Below are 21,746 nucleotides of genomic sequence, written 5' to 3'. Positions count from 1 at the left end.
AGTGCTTCCCCTCACATGCTGTTTGTGGGGAGTGCTCCTGTTCGTATTTCCTAGCAAAAATCAGTGAGTACTTAACTGACCGTTAAGCTTGTTGTTGCCATTTTCCTAACACACAAAACCTGAAAATAGTTTGTGCTTCTTGCATATAATTTTAAGGACTTCATCATGTTATTTATAAGGAAAAATATTTTTCCTTTAAATCCTGTCCTAAACCAGACAAATGCATCTTATTTTTCTCCTCTTCTCATTCTCTAAACATTCTGCTGCCATGCATATGTCTCTTTTTCTCTGGCTGGCCTCAGTCCTGATTGTTAGGATTGGTGGCCAGATGGGATTCATGTTCCTTTCTCTCTTGCTTCCTCATGTGCTATCTGGAAGCTGATGCAGACTGGCTTGGTGCTCTGCCCCCTCTTCTATGCAGCATGCTCATTTTCAAATAAACATTTCTTTTGAGAGTTAAAAGCTGGAAGATTTTTGTTTGCTTGTTTTAATGATGCCTCTTAACCAATGCATCGATTACTTTGATTGTGAGCTCTCGGTCTTGGGCCTAAACTTGCACTGTCTTCCTCTTTTGAGGGAGAAAAAGAGGCTTAAGACTTGTTCAGCTCATTTTTGTTGTTGTTGTTCTTCCTCTTGAACGAGTGACAGATTTTGAAAGTAAGGAGCACTGATGGACCTCATTCAGATTAATGTGTTCTTCAGGAAATGTCTCTGTTTTCATTTCCCCATCTGTAAAATAGGAAAAAAAACTTGTTGTTCAAATGCAAAACTTAATTCTGTGACAGTACCCCAGTTAAGATTTCTAAAGCATTCTGGAAATGTGCTTTCTGAATGTTAAGTGTGATCCTGTCTAGGTGCCGGCTGTGCCTTGTTGCTGGGTGGCTTGGATTTGCTCAGGTTTGAACACCGCTTAAAGGCTCCAAATGGGAGAAGCGAGATTCTTCCTGGAGCCTGCAGTTCTCAAACAGCATTTGCCGTGTGTGTTGGTGAGGTGATTAAGTCTTCTCGCCGTGGCTTGACAAACTCTGCACTTTCTCTCTTTCTAGATGACTGATCCAGTCACGCTAAATGTGGGTGGACACATGTATACGACATCCCTCACCACTCTAACGAGATATCCTGACTCGATGCTTGGGGCCATGTTCAGGGGAGACTTCCCCACCGCCAGGGACTCTCAGGGCAATTACTTCATTGACAGGGATGGACCACTTTTCCGTTACGTTCTTAACTTTTTAAGGACCTCAGAGCTAACTTTGCCACTGGACTTCAAGGAGTTTGACCTGCTTCGGAAGGAGGCGGACTTCTATCAGATCGAACCGCTCATTCAGTGTCTCAATGACCCCAAGCCTCTGTATCCTGTGGATACCTTCGAGGAGGTGGTGGAGCTGTCCAGCACCCGCAAGCTGTCCAAGTACTCCAACCCGGTGGCTGTAATCATCACGCAGCTCACTATCACCACAAAAGTCCATTCCTTACTGGAGGGCATTTCAAACCACTTCACCAAGTGGAATAAGCATATGATGGACACCAGGGACTGCCAGGTTTCCTTCACTTTTGGGCCTTGTGACTACCACCAAGAAGTGTCGCTCCGAGTCCATCTGATGGAGTACATCACAAAGCAAGGCTTCACGATCAGGAATACCAGAGTTCATCATATGAGCGAGCGTGCCAATGAAAACACAGTGGAGCATAACTGGACTTTCTGTAGACTGGCACGGAAAACAGATGACTGATTCTGACTCCGCAGGAGCCATTTCAGTGATTAGCAACTTAATTGAACAGTAAACCCAAGAGAGCCTGGATTTTGACTAAAGCAACAATGTGGTCTTTTTTTATACGAGTATTTATTGTTTATCATTAAGGACTGGAGGAGTTTCATTCTCTAGCAGCTCTGTCCTTTTGTCCTGTCCAGAAAAAAAAATGCATGTGCCTGTTCAGTCAAGACACCTTTTTGTTTGAAAGAGGGAGTCTGAAGAATTAGTACAATAGGGTATTTTGTGTCATTAACACAATTCTCTGACGCAACTTAAAGTGCTAAAATTACCTCTGTTTAAACGGTTTCTAATCCATCTAATGCTACACCACTGGGAGCAAGAAACAAACAGAATTTAGGAGGCAGATGGGGAGAAGCTGCTATCATGTAGACTAATTTAGTTTTTAAATCAATAAACAGTATTGTAATATTCTGCAAAAACAAATCCCACCCTTTAAAAGTACTTGATAAGTACAGTTTCTTACAGTTATGACAACTGTTTCTTTCTATGCATATAAATCAAGCAACCAAATATTATCTGTAGCCATGGAAATATGATTAGAAATATTTATATTGGATTCTGAGTGCAAAATGTCCCTGTGGTAGAATTCTTATTTTTAATGCCTGGTGCAATATTACTCCCAAGTGTAATGCCTGCCAGTAAGAAGCTAATAAAAATGTGAAATACAGAATACTATTTTGTATTTTGTTTGTCTTCTAGAACTCTAGTGCTTTATAAAACCACCAAAGCATGTTATTTGGTGCTTCAGAGTAGTGCAGATGCTCTGGTAGGGCTCCGTTCTCCTCTTTTACTGACATACTTTCTTCCTTTTTATCTTAATCAGTTGATCCAGCTGTCCTCATTACAGAAAAAAAATCTTACGTTTGGAAAACTATGCGCTTTGACCAACAGAAAGATGGCAAGTATTTGTACGGACTACAGGGATGGGGATAGAGGGAACACAGAGACTAAATACTTGTAGCTACTAGTCAGTGTTACCCAATTTCAGTGATTTATCTAATAGCTGTGGATATCATATATACATGATTCTGTATTTTAACTGAAGTACTGTTTCTGATGCTGTTTGATTCAAGGCACTCAGTTTCTGTGTTCTTTCCTAATTTCATGTAGTCATTTCTGCTTCTCTTGGGCACTTTGTCACCATTACTTGTCGAATTTCTGGTTATGCTCTAACTTGAATGCTGTTGGGAGTAGAGTTGATGTTTGTTTTGACTGAATGGATTACGTTCTCCTGTGACGTTCTTGTCACAAATGTTTATTACCACAGCTGCTTTGATTTCTGGGCTCTTTGGGGACCTAAAATGGGGGTCTGGAGTTTTGTGGCTGTTGCTGGCTCGTGAAGCCTGGAACCTTGCATCCCAGCTCTCAATCAGGCTTGTCTCAGTGTGTATTCCTCTGTCATGTTTTGTCTCCCCTCTTCATACGATTTTGACTTTTGTAGCAAGTGATAGTAAGAGCTTCATTCTTCCAGAGGTGGAAAAGAAAAGCTGAACTGATGAAGCTCAGGAAAAATAGTTGTTTCCTGCCTGCAACATATGGTAAGAAATATCTGTGTTAGCTGTTGTTGAATTATAATCACAAGGTCTTCTTTGCAAAACTTCATTTACGAGCAAGTTAATGATGGGCCTGGAACAACCTGGCTTTTCATAATTATGAAGTATAATAACTAGAGAAGTGGTATTCCAAATAATACACTTTATTGGAATCCAAGATTTATCAAAAGACAGTATGAGCAGCTCTATTAACGGGAAAGTAAATTCTGCAGATAGGAGTTGATATCGGCTTTGTCTGAATCTTCATTAGCAAGAAATACTTAACTGCTGAGCAAGTTAAGAGCTTTTTACATTGTTGAAACAAGTGCATTTTCTAGCGTGCTTCCTGATATAAAAGAGTAAGTTGTTCCTAGAAACCAAGGACCATAATTTTACATTCCTTAGGCTTTTCACTAAAGATTGCTGGTATTTTTTTTTCTGAAGACACTGTACAGTTAAAAAACTGAGGCTGAGCTCATCGTCTTTTTTTCCTTAATCTACATGTAGTAGATTTAAAAAAAGAATAAGACAAATGGTTCAGTTTCTGATGCTATCTGAACATTTCAGTTAGAAAACAGAAAAACCAACGCTATTTCTGACTAGACTGCTTCATAAAAGTGGGTACCACTCACAGTTGTTTGGCTTCTGTCTGATTAAATGCAAATGGCTGGCTAAGAATCATGTTTCATACTTGTAGCAATTGCAAATAAGGAACTGATGATTTATCTCTGATTAGCTAATACTGATGCTTCAGAAATGAACTGCCGCACAAAGAGCGGCAAGAATGGTGTGCCCTTCATTTGGATCATGGTCTTCATAATTTCGATAGCTTGTTGTGAAGAAGTGGTCGCAAATACTTTTCATAGGCTGGGCTTATCTGTTTGGAAAGAGAATGCAGCATGGAATTAATGGTAGTTAAGGAAAAAAAATTATAACCTCTTCCCGCTTCTTAAGACTGATCTCTGAAATGCAGAAACTGGACTATGTATATATATATACATATATAAAAAATCTACTTCAGGTATGTGCAGGATCTTTCCCCATCAAGTGCACTGTCCTTCATAACCAGTACACAGTAGTTCTCATACCAAATGGGACAGCATACTATTTAACTTCAAAAAATGTGCTTGAACTTGAATGTTTGCTAAAGGCAAGTTTTCTGTTCAGCTGTAGACTTTCAAAGGGATTGCTGATTACAACAGTAAAAGTTTCACTTAAGGCAAAATGAGTTTTCAAATAGCAATAGCCATTTGCATCATGCAGGATTTTACATTTCTACACAATATGGATGAATGAAGAAGTGAAAGTAAAATGCTAAAGATGAAGGGTAAAATTGCCTTAACATTTATAGTCTTTTTGGTTAAACATATTATTAAAAGAATTAAGTATTGCACCTGTAAAAGTACCAGTGAATGGAAAATACCCTGCAGTTAGATAGAGTTGTGCCATAATACTAACCATGTAAACAGACTGTTGTTTTAGCTTATTTTGTACAACGTTACATCAGTGTCATAACCTTAAAAACAAAAACCACACCGGTAGCATGACAGTCCAGCTCCCTTGTACAAGTGCTAGTACTTTGCGTCCTGTAACTCATCACCATATTGTAGTTGCCCCTCTATCCCACGAGCTGTTGCATGTCTGAGCTAAGACCGTAGGTGGCATAATTGGAGTATCGCAGTTCACTGTTCAGAGCGAGATACTGAGGATTAAGAGGTCTTTTGCCATTTAACTTTTATCTGTATAGCCTTGATTAAAAGAAAAGCAAATGATTTCTGCTCTGGCTAATAGAGAATTTGCTAGGCTGTAATCCAGCACCTGTACCTGCTGGTTGGTGGGTGACTTCTGAGCCCACTCGTAAAGCCGTTGGTAAACGTTTCCATCATAACTGCCGAGTGCAGAATTCAAGCTCTTGTCTGTGAAGTCAAAAGCATCCACTAGTGGAACAGCATCCTTCCTAAGGAGTAGAGGAAAGGCATTCGTATTAGTCAAGTAGGTATTGCTTTGTAAGGGAGGAAAATAAACTGAATGTTGGTTGTCCACGTTCCTTGGTCTAAAATGGTTGTGGTGGTTTTCCTTTTGCCTAGTCTATAGGGAAAATGCTGCTTGTTTTGATTCCTCAGAGGCATGTTCTGTTAAAGCCCTGAGTTAAGTCTTAAGCTTATCACCACTTCAATTCTGTGATTAATCCTGAAAATACTTGCTGTTTGGCTCAGTCCCATTCAGCTCTTGGTTATGGTGTATTCTTGTTTCTCTCCAGGTGACTTAAGTAGGACCTTACACACAGTAGCAGCTCACTTCTCTGCACCAGATGTTAATCTGCTCTTAACAACACTGAGCAGTGAAAAGATCAGCCCTTTGTGAAAGAGCCTATGTGAGCATTGTGGTAAGTTAAAACCTTAGCATACCTCGGAAGTCACCTAGTAATAAATAGTGTCAAGTGGATGCATCTGATCTGGATGTAGTCAGAATTGTTTGGGTACCAGTTACAAGTCACCAATGGCAACAGGCTGTATTAGCTGCAGCTTAAGCAGGTTTTGCACTGTATGAGCGGTTCCTGTAGCTGCTTCCTGCCAGTGCTGTTTTGACTACATATTTTCTTGCTTTTGCTCTGCCGCAAATGGTATATTCAGGATTTCTTGATTTATAACTCACAATTTCATTTTACAGGACTTTAATTTAGTGATGGCAGCGGAGCTGGACCCTTATATTTGTTTTGCTGTGAAAATGAGCTCTGTGTAGATGTTTCAGTGAATTTCTAATGCTGCCAGGCAATGAAAATAAAAACCGGGTGAGGTGAATTGACTCTGGAAATGTTGCCATAGGTACAGCAGTACCATTTTATATTTATTGCAGGGACAAACTGAATGGCTGTGTAACTCCTCTTGAGCTGGAGTGGCTCACCGAATGACACCCAGGAGGTCCAGGTATGACGCTGTGATCATGTCCATTTGAGCTCCAGATATGTATCCATCATGCAGAAAGAGTCCTGCGTTTGAGAAGATACCGTGTAATGCATACAGATCACAGAGATGTTTCATAATCTTCTGGATGCCAGCCTTGTTCTCAAGTTTTTCCACAGTCTCTACAAAGTTTTTCACAGTGATGTAGTGGCAGTGAGCCTGGAAAACAAATACAATCAACAGTGAATGCACCTCTAAACACTTCTAAGTAGGCCAAGTGACTCAAACATTCTTGCAAAGAATATAAAACCTTTTCATTTCCCTGGCACTTTACCAGTCTGTATTCTTTGTCTGCTGGTTGACTAGGCCTTTTGCATTCATGCCTTACTGCTACAGTAGAGGAGAGAAATTGGGGGTATAAACAGTCAGCACTAGTATTTGTAAACTCTAGAAAACTGCTTCAGAAATCATGGTGGTACCTCACATATTTGTGATGAATACTCCAAAGAGTTTGTATGATGGAAACCCACTGAAATGTGCTTGTGTTAATTTCTAGCAAGTGAATGTTGGTTATATACAGCAGAAGAAACTCCTGTTGGGCTCATGGTACATTGGGTTCAGTGGCTATACAGCTTCAGCTCTGAAAACATCCCTTGCTGTTGGAGTAACATCCAAACTTACCTCTTGCTCTTGTTGTTTTAAATAAACTAATAATTTCGGGGTGAGACAGGAGCAGATTGTCTGCTGACTTGCAGAAATACCATCTCAGCACAGCTGAGCTCCAGAGTAAGTGAAAGAGGATGACTCCACCTGTTTGAGGGGGTGACTCTTGTTATGTTGACATTCCTCTGGGTGGTTAGTGGTGTTGGTATCTGCGTGGTTTCACTCCTCCGTTGTACAGTTCTCCTCCCCGGTGTGGGTGTATCCAAGGCACACCTGTGTTGCAGCTCCTCCTAACAGCATGGTCAAGCAGTGTGGAGGTCAGTGTGGCCTGCAGAACCTGCCTGAGAAACTGGGTGTCTACTCAAGCAATTAGAGTGTGTGGAGTCTGCAGCAAAGCCATAACTGGTGTCTGAGCCACCTAGTTGAGAGCTGGCAGGCAGTTGTTCATATGGCAGTAGTGTGGGTGAGGCTCCAGAGAAGGTGTGGAATAAGTAGTAAATACAGAAGTGCCCCAAGAAGACAGCAGGCTGTCAAGGTTTTAAAGCTATGGGAAAGATAAGGTTTTTGGGCAACTCTTATTCTCCCTGAAGATATCTAAGAAGCTCTGGGGGCCTGGATCCTGTTTTCTGAGAAGCCTAGCAGCACAGCTATCACTTAAAATATAACAGCTAGGCATGTGTGTATGTTAAGCTCTTTGGAAACTGTTTCCTTCTGTCTAGCCTTGTGCCTAGGTTCTTCTCCTTCTCCATCAAGAGAGCCAGATTCCTCTTCTGAAATGTGGTCTCTCTTTCCCTTCATTCCAGAGACTTTGGCCACCAATTTGAGCAAGCAGAGGAGGAAATGTCTCGTTAATGTTTGTGCACAGGGAGCACTGGTCAGAAAGTCTTTTCTGGAGTTAATCTCTGAATAGGAATGTTTTGTTTCAGTTTCATTCCACTAAAATGTATTTACATTTAAACATTATTAGGAAAGTAATTTTAAAAATGTTGCTTTGATTAAAGGAGCTCTCCTCTTATTGTTGAGGCAATTACACAGTTATTCTGCTCTTTTGGGGTGACACAGCACACAGGTAACCACAAATAATGCTACTGCAGAGAGCTAGTCGTACAAGATCACTTACTCAGTGAGTTCTTGTTTTGCAAGATTAAGTAACTGCGCTTATCAGTATGAGAGGATCAATGCTTCTAATAGTTTTGGAATAGTTTCACCTTCACTAAGAAAGAGTTTGGCTCATCAGGGACTGAATACAAAGTGGCTGTTCCCGTGGGCTATTTCCTACTATGTGAGCATCTAGACGATACTGCTATGTTTAAGTATGCGTAGGGTTCCTCTTTCCCTGCAAGGGGCTTCTTGCTAAGTCCATTTCAATTTGGGTTGGCTCTGGCTGAACCACAGATTACAGCAAGATGTTTTTCATTAAAAATTGAATGAAGCTAAAGTAAGCCACAGATCTGTTTCAAAATATTCCTTTCCTCATTGAAGGAAGGAAGGAAGACCTTCACCATAATTGTAGGCAAATTGCACTTAACCACATTAAAAAAGAATTTTGCTTCCTGGAGATTCTGAAGTATCAGTGATTTTGGCTTTCATTTACATTTAGGACCCTTTTACCCTCTTGCTTTCTTTTCTGCTTAGTTCTATACTAACCACTTGCTTGGGGGAACTAATGCTGATCCTATTTCAGCTGAAGGAGTGCAGATTGCCTATCCAACCCATGTGAACTGGGAGTTGTTTTTAGGCCTCTAATTTGCCTTTGCTGATTTAATTTCTTTCATCAGTAATTAACACTGCATTATCACAACTTTTCATTTTTCTCCCCTGCATTTATCTTTCCTTGTAAGAGCAGCAGATGTAAGAAATAACACACGTTTCACCCTTGTGGTAACTCTACCATCCTTCAGTAGGGTGGCTTTGGGGAGGCTTTCATCTGAAAGCCATAAACAATGAATTCTTATTAAAAGCTAAACATAAATTGGAGATGGTGTCCTCTCATTACAGGCCATGGGAAGTCTGATTCTGCTACTGGTGGCAGCAGAACTGTGTGTTTTGTCTCCCTTTTGCTTCTATCGCCTCTAGTGTTTTTCCACCTGGCCTATGCAAATTTTTGTTCATAGTAGGAATTTGTTTCCTACTATGATTTTCTGCTGTGCAGACCACAATGATGCCATGGTCTTTGTGGTGTCCCTTACATGCTAGCAGAAAACAACAAAAAATTTTGAGACTTTTTTAGGCTAATTGTGCTGTTTCTATTTCATATTGTATCACAGTGATGAATGTCAACTAAGCATGTGAATTTTGCTAACCTTTGCAGCCTGTACCAGCTGTACCGTGCACTGGTTCCAAGCTTCATGCTTTTTGACTCCTGACTGAATCAAGTCCTGTAGTTTAGCTGCTGTGCTGCTTAAGAGTCTGGAAAATTAAAAAAACAAAACAAAACAACATAATACTCGTATATAAACATAGCAGCCCACATGTGCTCATTTCATACTCAGACTTGTGCATGATCATATGTCAAAATGGCATTTCAACATATGAATTGAGAGAAGTTTGATTATGCAAAATCCGCACCCAGACCACCCAGGTACTAAAGGATTTCTGCTTTTAACTTCCATTATAGCTTACTGGGGTTCTTCTGAGTTTTTCTTAGGTTGTGTTTAAGGATAGCTTGCAAAACAAAATAAAACAATGATAATATTAGATTATGTTGTCTCTGCTTTTCTAAACAGGGATCCAAATCCTGCTCCCATTTACAGCAAAGCTTTCAGAGAATGACTGTGTTTTTATACCAGTTTGAATGACAGTGGGATTGCTTATCTGTTTACTTGACTTTCAAAGATGACACCTATATGACCCATAATACTAATGTGCGATACCATTTTCAATTGAATAGCTGAATGAGTAGTTGAAAGGCTACAGACAGAATGAGAGGCCCTGTGTTTGCTGTGGTATTAATTGAACACAAATGCCATTTTGTCAGGTACGTGAAATTTTAACTTACTGTATAGGACTGCACAAGGTCCAATTGCTTAAAGGTGTTACTGGATGACAACTCAGTGATGTGGTCTGGGATTTACTTGAATGGTGTCATCAGCTTTGTACAGAATCAACTCTCTGGAATATAGTTTTTATGTAGCACATGGCTAAGAAACTTTTGATGTTCTGAACATGAAAATTTCATATTAAACATTTGACATGGCTGTTAAACCTGTCTGAGGGGTTAAGGCTTCCTTTTCTATTTCAGGAGCAGATGGTGCCAATTCTTGTGGAATTTGTTATTCTACTGCTCTTTAAATCAATGAAGAAGCTGAGCTCTTAACACGTTTCTGCTGTCAAACAGAGAAACCTTCTCTCCCGTCCTTTGTACTGACCTGATTGCTGTGTGTTGGTAGGCCTCCACATAAATGTCTGGATTGAGAAAATCCAACTTGTTCTTGGCTGGACACTTCCCAGGTTTCACTGCAGCCAGATAAGTGACAGATTGTGGAACGGGCTGGCCAGCACTAGCTGCTGCGAAGCACTTAATCAGGAACCTGGGAAGAGTGTAAAAATCAGAACAGTCCACTGTTGTGATCTCCATACAGCAAATGGACATGCAAAAAGTAGAGTGGGGCTTCCCTTGATTGGGTGAGAAGCAGAGAGGTGTGACCCATCCCATCAGTGGTCCAAAAGGGACTGAACAAGTGATGAACTTTAGTTTTGCATGGTACTTGTGGTCAACTGATCTGTGATGGGTCTCAAGGGTAGCCTGTTCACTATATTAAATGCTACAGCAAATCTGTAGTAATGCTTTTTTTTTTTTTTTTTAAGGAAGGAACTTCCTGTGGCTATTAGCAGCCTCAGCAGCATGAGTATAGCCCATCCCTGGAAGTGTTCAAGGCCAGGCTGGATGGGGCTTTGAGCAACCTGATTAAGTGGGAGGTGCCGATGGCAGGGGGGTTGGAATGAGATGATCTTTAAAGTCCCTTCCAACCCAAACCCTTCTATGATTAGATATATTGTCATCTTTGCAACCTGAGACTCAGTACTGGGAGTCTTAATGGTGGCTTGAACACTCAGTCACATAGTAACAGACATGAGGTCCTTTCCTAGTGCTAAACATGCATCCAAGGAGCATTCCCCACTCCCCTATTTTTTTGGCACCTCAGCTATGACCTGGTGTGACTATGTCTGGCCATGAAAGGTTACAGCATTTCTCGCCTGACCTTGCTATTGATCCTGTGAGAAAAGGCAGTAATGAGTGCAGAAGTGTATGCATGCAAGCACAGAGCTATGTGGAAGCTCCTTTGTCTGTGAGAAGTGTACTGGTTTTCTCCTTCTAGTAAAAAAGCACGCTATTAAAAGTTCAAGCAGATGTGGTTTCTTTCTCTTCTGTTTCATCTGCTCTGGATAATCATCAGTCTGGTGTTCTTGGAAGCATGACTCATCTAGAATTGGTATCCAACAACTTTGCCTTCTCTGCATCAAACTCACTTTACCAATATCATGTTCTATCTGTTGCTTAAAAAAAAGAAACTACAAAGCTTGTATAGCAATGCTTTTGCTGCGCTACTAGACTAAGAGGAAAATGAGGTTATGCAGAACAGCACCTGCATATGTCCCAAAACCAAAAATAGAAGAGAGAATCCAATTCCCACACACCTCCATGCCTACTAGACAGAAAACATGAATAGTTATGGCCTGAGTTGTATTTTTAGAGGATGCTATGAGAAAGGAGTGGCTGGTTTTACTGGTTTTGGAAAAGTGGTAGAAGCTGAATAAATTAAGGGGCAGGTTTTCATCTGAACAAATTTGAATTGTTACCTGGCAGTTTGCAGGAGCAAAATTGTGTTCTCCCCTTCATAGATACAAGAGGCAAGTATTTTAGTGTACAAGGAAGGGAGTCCACTCAGCAAAGAGTAACCATGTCCTCCGCATGCCCTGAGGCAGATCTCCACTCCTGCAGTACAGTACTGACTAAGCATAGCTTTAAAGCCTGAAGAAGATGCATGAAGCTGTTTAAAAAACAAGTAAAAAATCAGATCATTAATGGTGAAAGTGTTCTAAAGCAATCCTCTGAATATGTTCACAAAGGGTAAAGTTTTCTTTTTTGATTTTGTACAATTTCTGGTCATGAGTTCCTTTGCATGCCAGTGCAACACCCAGTCCCCAAGCATGGCTCTTGGTTTCTGACTGGGATGCCACACATGCCCATGCTGGGCATGGTGTGGTCAGCTTATGCATTTTTGGGTTTCTCTCAACCAGCAGTGGCTTTGGCTGCTCTTGTTAGAAGCATGTGTTCAATTTAGGCTTCCAGTTGCAAAATCGTATGTTGTATCTGCAAAGTCACATTTTTGGTTTTGCCTGTGCATTTGTAGATGAAATTGTGAAATAATGCTTTGCACCACCAGCTACCAGGAACGATGTTTTTATCAAATAAACATGCTTTGCAAGGACATTGCACTCTGCAATAGTTCCCAAAGCCAACAATTTGGGGCGGTAAAGCAAATGCTGTTGCTGACTGGTTGTGAGCCTAGGACAAGGCATTTCATCCTTTACTGCTTCAGCTTTCTCCTGTTATCTAGTGGTGAAAGGAATGCTTGTCCAGTTTGCTAAAGTACTTTGAGACTTAGGGATGAGAAGGGCAATGTTAAGTGCAAAACAGCTGTCGGAGCCAATCTTGCAGCAGCTCACCTCTGGCAGCGAGCTGAAGTTCCTCTCCTGGATCTCTTTGTAGCCCCTGTCAAACAGCTTGTGCAGATAGTTGTTGATGAAATGGAAGGCATAGGCTGCTGCCAACTGAGGCAGCAATTTCTCTTGCTGGGTCTGGTAGTCAAGGATTTTTGCTTCTTCTTCCCTGTTGGAAGACAGGTGATGAAGTATGGAAAGCACAGACACATGCACAGCTACTGTTAGATAGTTCACCTGAACGTTTTTCATTACCAAGAAGCAGTACGTGAGAGGGACTCAGCCATCTGCTTAGTCTCCCTGCTCTCCCCGTCCCTGTGCTGCCAGCTTGCTAAGCCGTTAGACAAACAAGCCCAACTAGGAAAAAAGTGATTTTTCTTCTGTGTTGGTGAACCAGACTGTCAGACTGGAAAAGGCTCTGCGTGATCAGTCAGTACAGAGAAGGGGAACAGAGACTGCAGGAGAGGAAGAGGAGGAAGGGCGGCAAGTTGGTAGGTGGTGTAGACAAGGTGGAGGCACTGCACCCTGGAAAGCTTTTGGTTTTCAAACTGGATCCTCTGGTTCTGGGTGTAGATAGGAGAATGCCAGCCTCAGCTGATGCTCCTGCAAGGCAGACAGAGGTAACTGTGCTCTGACATTGTTTTCTGATCAATCTAAAATAGAAGTGACGAGGTTATAATTAAGCTTGTCTTAATAGCTGCACCTATGCTTATTTTTTGTCAGTTGTTTCAACTTTCTGATTCAAGTAGAAAGCAGAAAATCTTCTTTCAGGTAGAATTACCTTTTGAATGCATAGTTTGATTAAAAACAGTTTCTTCTCTGCTAGGTCAGACTCCTCAGTTTCTTTGAAAACACTTGAGTGTTAATTATTTTAAGCTTTCTGAGCTTTTTTTTTTTAAATGTTCTTTATGGCTTCTGCTGCATTTAGAATATTTAGGACTTCAAGTGATGCAATTGGTTGTCATAATGATTCAGCATGCTGCGTTCCTGTGTTTGGTTTGCATTTGAAACAAACCACGTTCTCATTAGGAGATTTAAGAGGAAATTTTTGAAATCTACTCAAACGAAAATACCTATTTAAAAATTACAGGGATTTTTCCCAGACTAAGAACATTCACTGTTGTAAAATGTGGATATTGGAACTGTAGATGTTGGAAACTGTTTTAACATTGCATCCATTAGTAGGGTGGTATAGAATAGGAATTCAGCAACTTGTCTGCTTTGTCTGGATTCTGCTGAGTTATTGGGAGGCCAGCTGAGAAAAATAGGTTGCCTGTGTGAATTGCTGAGCTATTCAAACTATGAAACTTATCTCAGATAAATCTGTAAACATATTCTTTTGTACTTTGACTGAAGCTTATTAATGTAAATATCAGGAGAGCATGTTTGTAATATTCTTCCTGTCTGGGACAGGAAATAAGCCAATGAAAGCTGAAAAGTAGAAATACAGAGTGGTGTGGTGGAACATGCTGTGAGGTCCCCTTCCCACCGCTGCAAACTTGCATGGCATTACCCAGGATTTAACTTGGACTGCCGGCGAACTGCAGAGTATCTGATGGCAATGGTGCAAGCTTTCATCAGAGGTAGAATAACTTCATCTGAAAGGAGGGAAACACGTAGTGTAGTCATAGTGAAATAATTAATCTTCTGTGACCCACGTCTTATATAGGTGCCATCTGGCTGAACCTAGAACAGAGAGAGGATTTTAGATGTCTTCTTTGATACTGCAACTTCTTCCTACAAGGGACGGTTGTGTAAGTTCTGTGCGTACAATAAAATGAACATTGAAATATTTCACTGAGAGCAAAACTAAATATTTCCATGTGTGATGCGGGAAACCTGTCTGTTTGAAGAGACACATTCTTACTGCTTTTGACTTGGATTATCTTCCGCCAACCCCTAACCTTTGAATGTGGAATTCCTGTTGCAGATTTTCACTTAGGATTCAGATAACTTCTACCCTTGATAAAACTTCAGAGACTTGCATACACCTCAAAGGGAGACTTTTGTACTAAATTTAGGCAGGTCGCTGTCGTCTCTCTGGCTGTGTGATGAGAGTCTGATTGGTGAGTCTGTGATTTGAATGCCGTACATACCTCACAAAACTTGTTCAGCATGTTCTCTCTGGGGATGCGCACATTCTGCAGCATGAGGTAGCCATTGTCAATGTGCTCAAAATTCATTTTGGGACCAATGTCTCCTGCAGTTATGCCTGCAGCATAAGAAAACACATCCCGTTTACTTCCACTTGAACTTTTTCCTTTTTTCCCAAGTTTGCAGCAGGCTGGGGATCCCAAAGGAAGGGCATGTTCAGCTCTCCTTCTTCCTCAACATGGCTGGTCTTGCCTGAGGGATGCAACACGCATTTGAGTGCTTCGTAGTAGCTTGTTTCCGTGATCCTGCTATGGTGCTGGCAGGGGTCAGAACTGAGGTGTTAATGCAGAAGTGGTCAAAGCCACCCAGGCTTCTGGTTAAGAACAGGGCTCTGGATTTGCCTAAGGATGCAATAAATCTTTCTTTAGATAAAGAGGCTGTGGTTTGGCAACTATAACCATCTCTGCTCGCTCTCACTGGGCCCAATGTTTTAGAAAACATTTATGGACAAAACAGGCAGAGCACCTGCAGAAGTGCTACAGCGTGTGGCACTGTTTACCTGGGCACAGTGAATGGTCCCGAAGGCTGCGTATCTGCACGATGAAGGGATGCACGCCGTAGCACTTCCCATGGACGTAGAGCTGAGCAAAGACCACTGTATGGGTTGCTGACCTTCCCACTGTGAGAAGAAAAACGGCCACATTGCCTTGAGACAAGGCACGGTACAAACACTTTCACAGTTCACAGCAGTCAGTGCTAATTGTGCACTGGGTGTTGCCCAATGTCACACCCACCCCTGGCGTGGGTCTGGGTGGGTGTGATCCACAGGTGCTGGAAGCTGGAGGATGCCTAAATCTGCATTCTGACCTGCTCTTGGCTCACAGAAGTCACATAATGAAGCCTGGATGACGAGTCTGCATCACCAGATGGGGAAAAAATAACAAAAGTTCACGCGTTACTGAGGGAATGGGAAGTGCCGTCTGTGTCTGTTGTGAATAACTCCAGTTGTTACTGAAGATGCTGGGTTTGTATGGGGAGTGTTGCTGTCAGACCCTGGGGCACTGCAGGTGTGGTGCTGCAAGGGAAGAATGGGAAGTACAAAATGATGGTGGTGCTCTTCACCTGTGTACTTCTCGAATGTTAGAGGACGAAGGGAAAAAAACAACTATATGGTGAAAATAAAAAGGGAATGCTCAAGCTGCTAAGCAGGTCCTCCTGCAAAGGACAGAAATGTATCTCTGTGTTCCTCCAGTTACCGTGATGTGCTCTGTTCCCTTGTGCAGGGGTGCCTGGGGTGCACATCGTGCTTCTTTGTTTGGGAGGTCTGGGAGACCTGCCCTCCCAGGGCTGCAGGGCGCTTGTCCCAGTTGTGCCCAGTTGGTGCTGACCAAGTCACCGGACACAGCAGGTAAGCGTCTGATGCAACTATTAACGACTGACTGATTTAAGCTTTTCCTGTGAAACACCTTCCTGAGGGGAGCTGGGAATTTCACTCTTGAATTCTTCATGCAGAGACTGCCTGTTGTTAGGGATTATCTGCCCGCAGCTTTTGGTCACCTGAGTTTTATTTACAGAGAAGAGGAGATTGATTCCTGCAGAAGCAGGCATTTTCAAGGGCTTTAATAGATAATGGCCGCTTCCTTCTGGCCTTTAAACTTGTACAAAGCCCTTACATCTGTTATTTGCCTCTAGATGTTTGCATCTCTTATTGAAGTCCTCTGCTGGCACCTGGGCCCTCAAATGTGGAGCTTAAGCAAGGCAGACCGAGGAACTGAAGGAAGCAAATGAGGGAAACCAAACTATTGTGTGGTACTTACTGTCTCCAGGCCACCACTTCATTGCAGAGATCTTTGGTGTGTTCAGTATAAACTCCTGTGTAGTGGTATCAAAGACTGCTGTTGTTTCCAAACCCTGAAGATAAGTTCCTTAAAAAAAAATTAAAAAATCTCCTGGTGTATCACAAGGGTGATTAGAGAGAGGGGAAGCTCCCTGGAAACTGGTGTGTGTATAATCAAGCTTTTGGGGTTTACTCTTTTGGTGAAAACCATGAAACAATTCCACAGCAGCCCCCCAGCACAGCATCTCCTGCAGAGATCTCTTGAGCCAAATTGTACTTGGGCGAGCTGCCTGGCTGGTGGTGACTGTCCCCCTGAGCTGGTGTGACTGCCCGGCATCTAACCATAAGCTTTCACCCTAGCTCGTGTTATTTTTTCCATGCTGGCAAAACCCAAACCAGGCATCTCCAGCTTGCTAAGGAACCAAAGGTATCATTTTTTCCCCCAGCCACCCCGCTTCTGTGACGCATGGACAACTTGAACTCAAATCCCCTGAGAATCTGGGCTGGAGCCTTTCATCCTACAGAAACACTGTGATCTCCCTGTAGCCTTACCGTGTCCCAGTTCAGTCTGGGCATAACTTCCTATGAGCTGGTGTTTAGTGGCAAGAGGAATCCATTTGGCAACCTGTTCGTCAGAGCCCAGGACCGAAATACTTCTCATGAAGACACGGTGAAGGAGAAATGCCACGTCTCCTGCAAGCGCCCTGGGGAGAAGGCACAAGTGGTGTTTTTACACTGATGAAGTTCCAGGGATGTGATTAATGCGGCAATGACGTGGTGGCAGTCACTAGGCAGTACCACCTGCTGAATTTTGATTTCTGCATTGTCATACTCAACAGAACGTGCAGCATCAGTACAGCATTGCAGGAAAAGCGTTCTTTCAAGCTGGTTTTGTTCCTACTTTCATAACATACTTTGCTTAAATGTCACTTGCTCATTATTTCACTTGCGTTTGGAGGAATTAGCTGTTCTGAGTAGCAGATGCTGAGCTCCTAAAACACACAGCCCAGCTCCATCAGTCCTGCGTCTCTGATAGCTCTGTAAACCCTTCGTCTTTTTTTGACTTCACAGGAGTTTTTTTTTCCTGATTATTGAAATCCCATTTTAAGGCTGAGCTAAAAAAAATAAAAAATAAGCCCCCCACCCTAAAACATGGTAGGCTAAATTACTTCCCATTCTGGGGAAACACCTCAGTATGTTGGTTTGTTGGCTGTACTCTTGCCTAGATGTTAGCTGTCGGTCGCTGTCAGAGACAAAATACTGCAGTTCATGGGGCTTTGGCATGACTTGATGTGTGTTTTCTTGTGGAAAAATGTAAATCCATCCTGTAACACCTGTTTTAGTGTCTGGTCAGGTCCTTTGCCATCTGGCTGGCTCATAGGGCTACATGCATCCTAAAAAGCACCACTGCAGAAGCTGTCTATGGCAACTTGGGCACAGTGATTTCCATGGTGCAAATCAGATACTCATTTGCTTTAAGCTTTTTGGTTTTTGTAAGAAACCCTAAGAAAATGAGGAATACAGAATATGGTTAAATCGCCTCACAGATAGGAGTACAAACGCTCTCACACCTAAAAATAAGCGCCTCTGCTGTTCTCATTAGTTTGGCTTTACTGCAGTGCTCTCAGAAGTATCCGTTTCTAGACAGGTAGCTTTTATTTTTAACAAATGACTGTGAGCTTTCTTTTATGCTGGACCTGAGAGAGAATCGGTTGTGTTGAAAAAGGGGGGAAAACTATGAACAAAGAAGTTAAAGGGAAATTGCTTTGATTTACAGAGATAAACTTAATAACCCACCGGCAGCCCATCCAGAAATAATGTTACTGTATCTGTGATTTCAAAGCTGGCTTTTAAAAGTGTGTGGTTCAGCCTGTCCAGCACCAGGACTTTTGTCAATGAGAAGTTATTGCTTGCCTTGTATTTCATAAGAAAAGAGCTGTCCTTCCACGCAGCCTGTGCTCTTAATACAGCAAAATACGATCACACAAGGCTGGCACTGCTCTTGGCATCAGGGGGCCTGATGACAGCAAGCATAGGTAGGACAGACTGTTTTCTGAGGTTTTTAAAATTTGGAATATCTTTATTCTGAGAGAGGAGCAAAGAAGTGCTTTTTATTGGGAATGTAATTATCAAGTAAAAGAGCTCTTGATGGGAAATTTCCCATTTACCACTGTAGGAGGCATAGCTTGGAATTATAATCTTTCATATGATGAAATACTGGAAAGTGACTTTGAGTGTCACTGATGATTTGTAAGGTGCAGACGTTGCTCTTTTGAATGAGGCTTTTCACTTGCCCCTTCTGACTGACAGTGCAACCCCCCCAAACTGGCAGTGTGCACTGGGCAATAGCAGCGTGCTGCCTCTGCTTAGCAAAGGGGGAGAGAAGGTGGGGCAAACAATTACAAAGCGGCACTCAACCCCATGCAGAATGTTAAGAAAAAAATGTGAGGCATTTCATTCCATTTACCTATAAAATAAATGGTGTTTCGTTGTTGTTGTTTGTTTTTAAAGCAATATGGGTTTTCTAGGTAAAGAAAATGTAATGTTAACTTTGTCTGGAAGTCAGTAACATAACTGGAACAGTAACACTTAATGGCTGAGGACCTGTATGAGAGCTGTGGCACAGGTAAAAACTTGCTGAAGTGAATATATCACGTTGGTGATGTGAACTGCTGGGATCTATCAAGCTGATCTATCATCTGGAACTTCTCGAGAAGTTCCCTGATGCATATAACAATTTTCCCTTTACCCAAGCTGCTGAAGTGAAAACCTGCAGCATGTTTGTATCAAAACTTGATCTGTTGACAGTTGGCCTGTCCCAACCTTTGATCAAGCTGATTCTTGTTGGCAAGCAAACCTTTTAACCAAAAGTTGTACATTTATTAAAAAAAAAAAAAGTCACCTGTAGATATATATAAATTCAGGTCCATCCTCTCTCCATCCCATCTCATGCATCTTTTTTTGGAGGTGAACGGCCTTTCTGACTGCTGCTTCATACCTCTCATTCTGGGTTTGGAAATACTGATTTTCTCTGCTAAATACAGGGTCACGCTCGATCGCTTCAACTGTAAAGCAACATGGAAGAGTTTATCTGTGTGGGCTGGAGAGCAGCATGTAGCACCTCAGAGTCCCCCCCATGGAGCCTTGTCCCCAGGGGTTTGGTGGGGCCGCAGAGAGGCACATCTCCTGTGGTTTAGATCCGACTCTTTTACCTCCATATTTGAGCCTGGCTTCAACCCAATACAAAGCTGCCCCTGCTGTTTTCTTGTGCCAGCAGCAGGACTGTGCTCACTGCACCGCAGAATGGGTGCAGGGTCCCCGCCAAGCACCCTACAGCCCGCCAGCACTCAGCGTGCAAGAGGTGCCTTTGTGCCTCAGGAAGAGAACATCGTGAATCCATGCACATGAAGCATGCAATTACACTGACCTTGTTCCTTTCTCATCTGATAAAAGTATAATGCAGGTGTAGCTATCCCTGGAGGTGTTCAAGACCAGGTTAGATGACACCCTGAGCAACCTGATCTAGTGGGTGGCATCCCTGCTTACGGCGGGAGGGTTGGCACAGGATGATCTTTAAGGGTCCCTTCCAACCCGAGCCATTCTATGATAATTACAGAGACAAAAGCAAACAGCATCCCGGGCGCACCCACCTCAGGTGTGCCACCTGCACAAGGAACTTCCCACCCACACAAGCCTCTTGCCGGGAAGGGTCGTCCAGCTGTGATCACAGCGTGATGCATGTCGCTGTGAAGCACCCCTAGCCCCGGCGCTGGGACAGATGCCCACCTGCGTGACCCTCAGTTGCTGTATCCCAGTTTAACCTGCCTTGGCAGAGACATTGGGAAAGAGAACAGGGATGAGGAAAGGCTTCAAAGTGGCTGTGGAGGAGTCGTGTTGATTTACACATGCAGGGGACCTAAACTCCATGCTCCTGCTCTCTTTCAAGGCAGTAAGCGAGCACCTGGGAGTACAAAATCCACTGTGCAAAGCGGCAGAAATAGCAGGAGCGTTGTACCCTGGTACTAACCCGCAGCTGCTACCCCAAGGCTCACTCACCGACCGCCCTCCGCACCCGCGTGTGCTCAGCTCCGCCATCCAGCACGGTGGTCAGCCTCTCCACGCTGAAGGAGGCTGTCTGCCTCTCGCTGGCGAGGTCGGGATTCACGCCGCCGAGGCCGAAGCCCTGTGCGTATTTGCTGGTGTCCAGCAGAGCCATCCTGACGTCTGGAACCGATGGGGCTCGTTAGTCGCTGGCACACCTTTAATCGGCTGTGGTGTTATGTGCAGCGAAGAGTGGGGCTTAGCCCCTGGATTGGCCCATGCTGTGGGCTGGTGCACGTAGGTGGGCTGGCCTGGGGCACGGCTTGCACAGGGCTGCTTTCTGCAACTATTGCAGAGCGCCGCAGTCAGCAAGATTAAGTGTACTTTGTACACAAACAGGCACGCTTCCATGCTGGTTTAAAAAAAGAAGCACTGCCTTGTCCTTGTTGCAACAGGGGTGGAAAGAGAAAGCTTGGAGCACTCTGAGAGCTCAAAATGCGGGTTGTATGAGTGGTTTTTTTTTTTTTAGCAAACTCTTCACTTTCATCACCTTGTCCTTTCCCAACGTTGTGAGAGGAGTTCGGACTTGCACGTTGCACAAGTACATGTTAACGGTGACGGCATTCCCAGCCCCTGCCCCGTCCCCTACCCAGTATAGGCTGTGACCTTCCAATGCCTGTTGCAGCAGGGGTGTTAGTAGTAGCGATAACAGCAAGGGGAGGGAGTGTTACTAACAATAATAAGCGTTATGGGGGAAAGCGTTAATAAAAATGCGATGGGGAGGAGCAGTTCCTTCTCTAGGCAGAGAGCTGCCTGCCTTGCCACGCTTTTTTGGGGCAATATTACAAAAAGTTGGATCTTTGGGGGCTTGGCACCGCCTCTCCCACCCCGCGCTCTGCCGGGGCCCTGCCCCTCAGCCGCCCGGGCCTGCCGCCCCGCTCCCTGCCCGCGGCCTGCCATGGCGGCAGCCGGCCCCTACCTGCTCTAGGGGCCTGCCCGGTCGCGGCTGCCGGCGCTCCCGGGGCCGGGGCCCTCGTCGCCGGGGTTGGCAGCGCCCGCCCCCCTCGGGGCGTGTTGTCGAGGCCGGGGCCGGCCCCTTTCGGTGGGGCGGTGGCTGCCGGGCTGCGGCGGGCTGGGCCTGGCGAGTAGCGGCGCTTCTCTTCTCGGTGGGAGGAGAGCGTACGCAGCACGAGCTGCTCGGCTACCTGCCCTTGTCCCAGTGTCTTTATATATATAT

At 43.6% G+C, this 21,746-nt stretch overlaps 2 protein-coding genes across 6 annotated transcripts in view; one reads left to right on the top strand and one right to left on the bottom strand.

The window, feature by feature from the left end:
- The window catches only part of KCTD6 (potassium channel tetramerization domain containing 6), a 9,779-nt gene extending 5,592 nt beyond the window's left edge, over positions 1–4,187 (top strand). For all 3 annotated transcript variants that reach the window (XM_080606802.1, XM_080606801.1, XM_080606803.1), the window contains exon 3: positions 1,047–4,187. In XM_080606802.1, coding sequence (XP_080462928.1) covers positions 1,047–1,733 — 687 coding nt within the window. In that variant the 3' untranslated portion in view covers positions 1,734–4,187. The remainder of the gene's footprint in view (positions 1–1,046) is intronic.
- Positions 3,451–21,648, bottom strand: ACOX2 (acyl-CoA oxidase 2). 3 transcript variants are annotated; one of them, XR_013955743.1, is made up of 16 exons: positions 21,489–21,648; positions 20,525–20,692; positions 19,371–19,533; positions 17,021–17,172; positions 16,449–16,556; positions 15,191–15,310; positions 14,634–14,749; positions 14,051–14,223; positions 12,544–12,706; positions 11,674–11,864; positions 10,242–10,403; positions 9,177–9,282; positions 7,021–7,163; positions 6,212–6,429; positions 5,132–5,264; positions 3,451–4,184 (listed from the first exon to the last, which is right to left on the bottom strand). XR_013955743.1 is itself a non-coding variant. In XM_080606779.1 (15 exons), the coding sequence occupies exons 2-15, from the start codon at positions 20,682–20,684 to the stop codon at positions 4,122–4,124; spliced, it is 2,028 nt and encodes a 675-aa protein (XP_080462905.1). In that variant the 5' UTR covers positions 20,685–20,692; positions 21,489–21,648; the 3' UTR covers positions 3,451–4,121. The 3 variants fall into 3 exon arrangements, 2 of the variants coding, with proteins under 2 accessions (XP_080462905.1, XP_080462906.1); XM_080606779.1 differs by lacking the exon at positions 7,021–7,163; XM_080606780.1 differs by lacking the exon at positions 7,021–7,163 and having other exon boundaries at positions 20,525–20,855; positions 21,489–21,512.
- Positions 21,649–21,746: the final 98 nt, after the last annotated feature.

Source organism: Anser brachyrhynchus (assembly GCF_964034855.1).
Source record: "Anser brachyrhynchus genome assembly, chromosome: 10".
Classification (NCBI taxonomy): domain Eukaryota; kingdom Metazoa; phylum Chordata; class Aves; order Anseriformes; family Anatidae; genus Anser; species Anser brachyrhynchus.
This window is presented reverse-complemented; position numbering and strand designations above follow the sequence as displayed.

Coding starts and splice junctions, on each gene's coding strand:
- ACOX2 (XM_080606779.1), bottom strand. CDS start 20,684: ATGGCTCTGCTGGACACCAGCAAATACGCACAGGGCTTCGGCCTCGGC. Junction 19,534..20,524: donor GCGGGTGCGGAGGGCGGTCG/GTGAGTGAGCCT, acceptor GTTGCTTTACAG/TTGAAGCGATCGAGCGTGAC. Junction 17,173..19,370: donor GAATTTATATATATCTACAG/GTGACTTTTTTT, acceptor CCTTCTCCCCAG/GGCGCTTGCAGGAGACGTGG.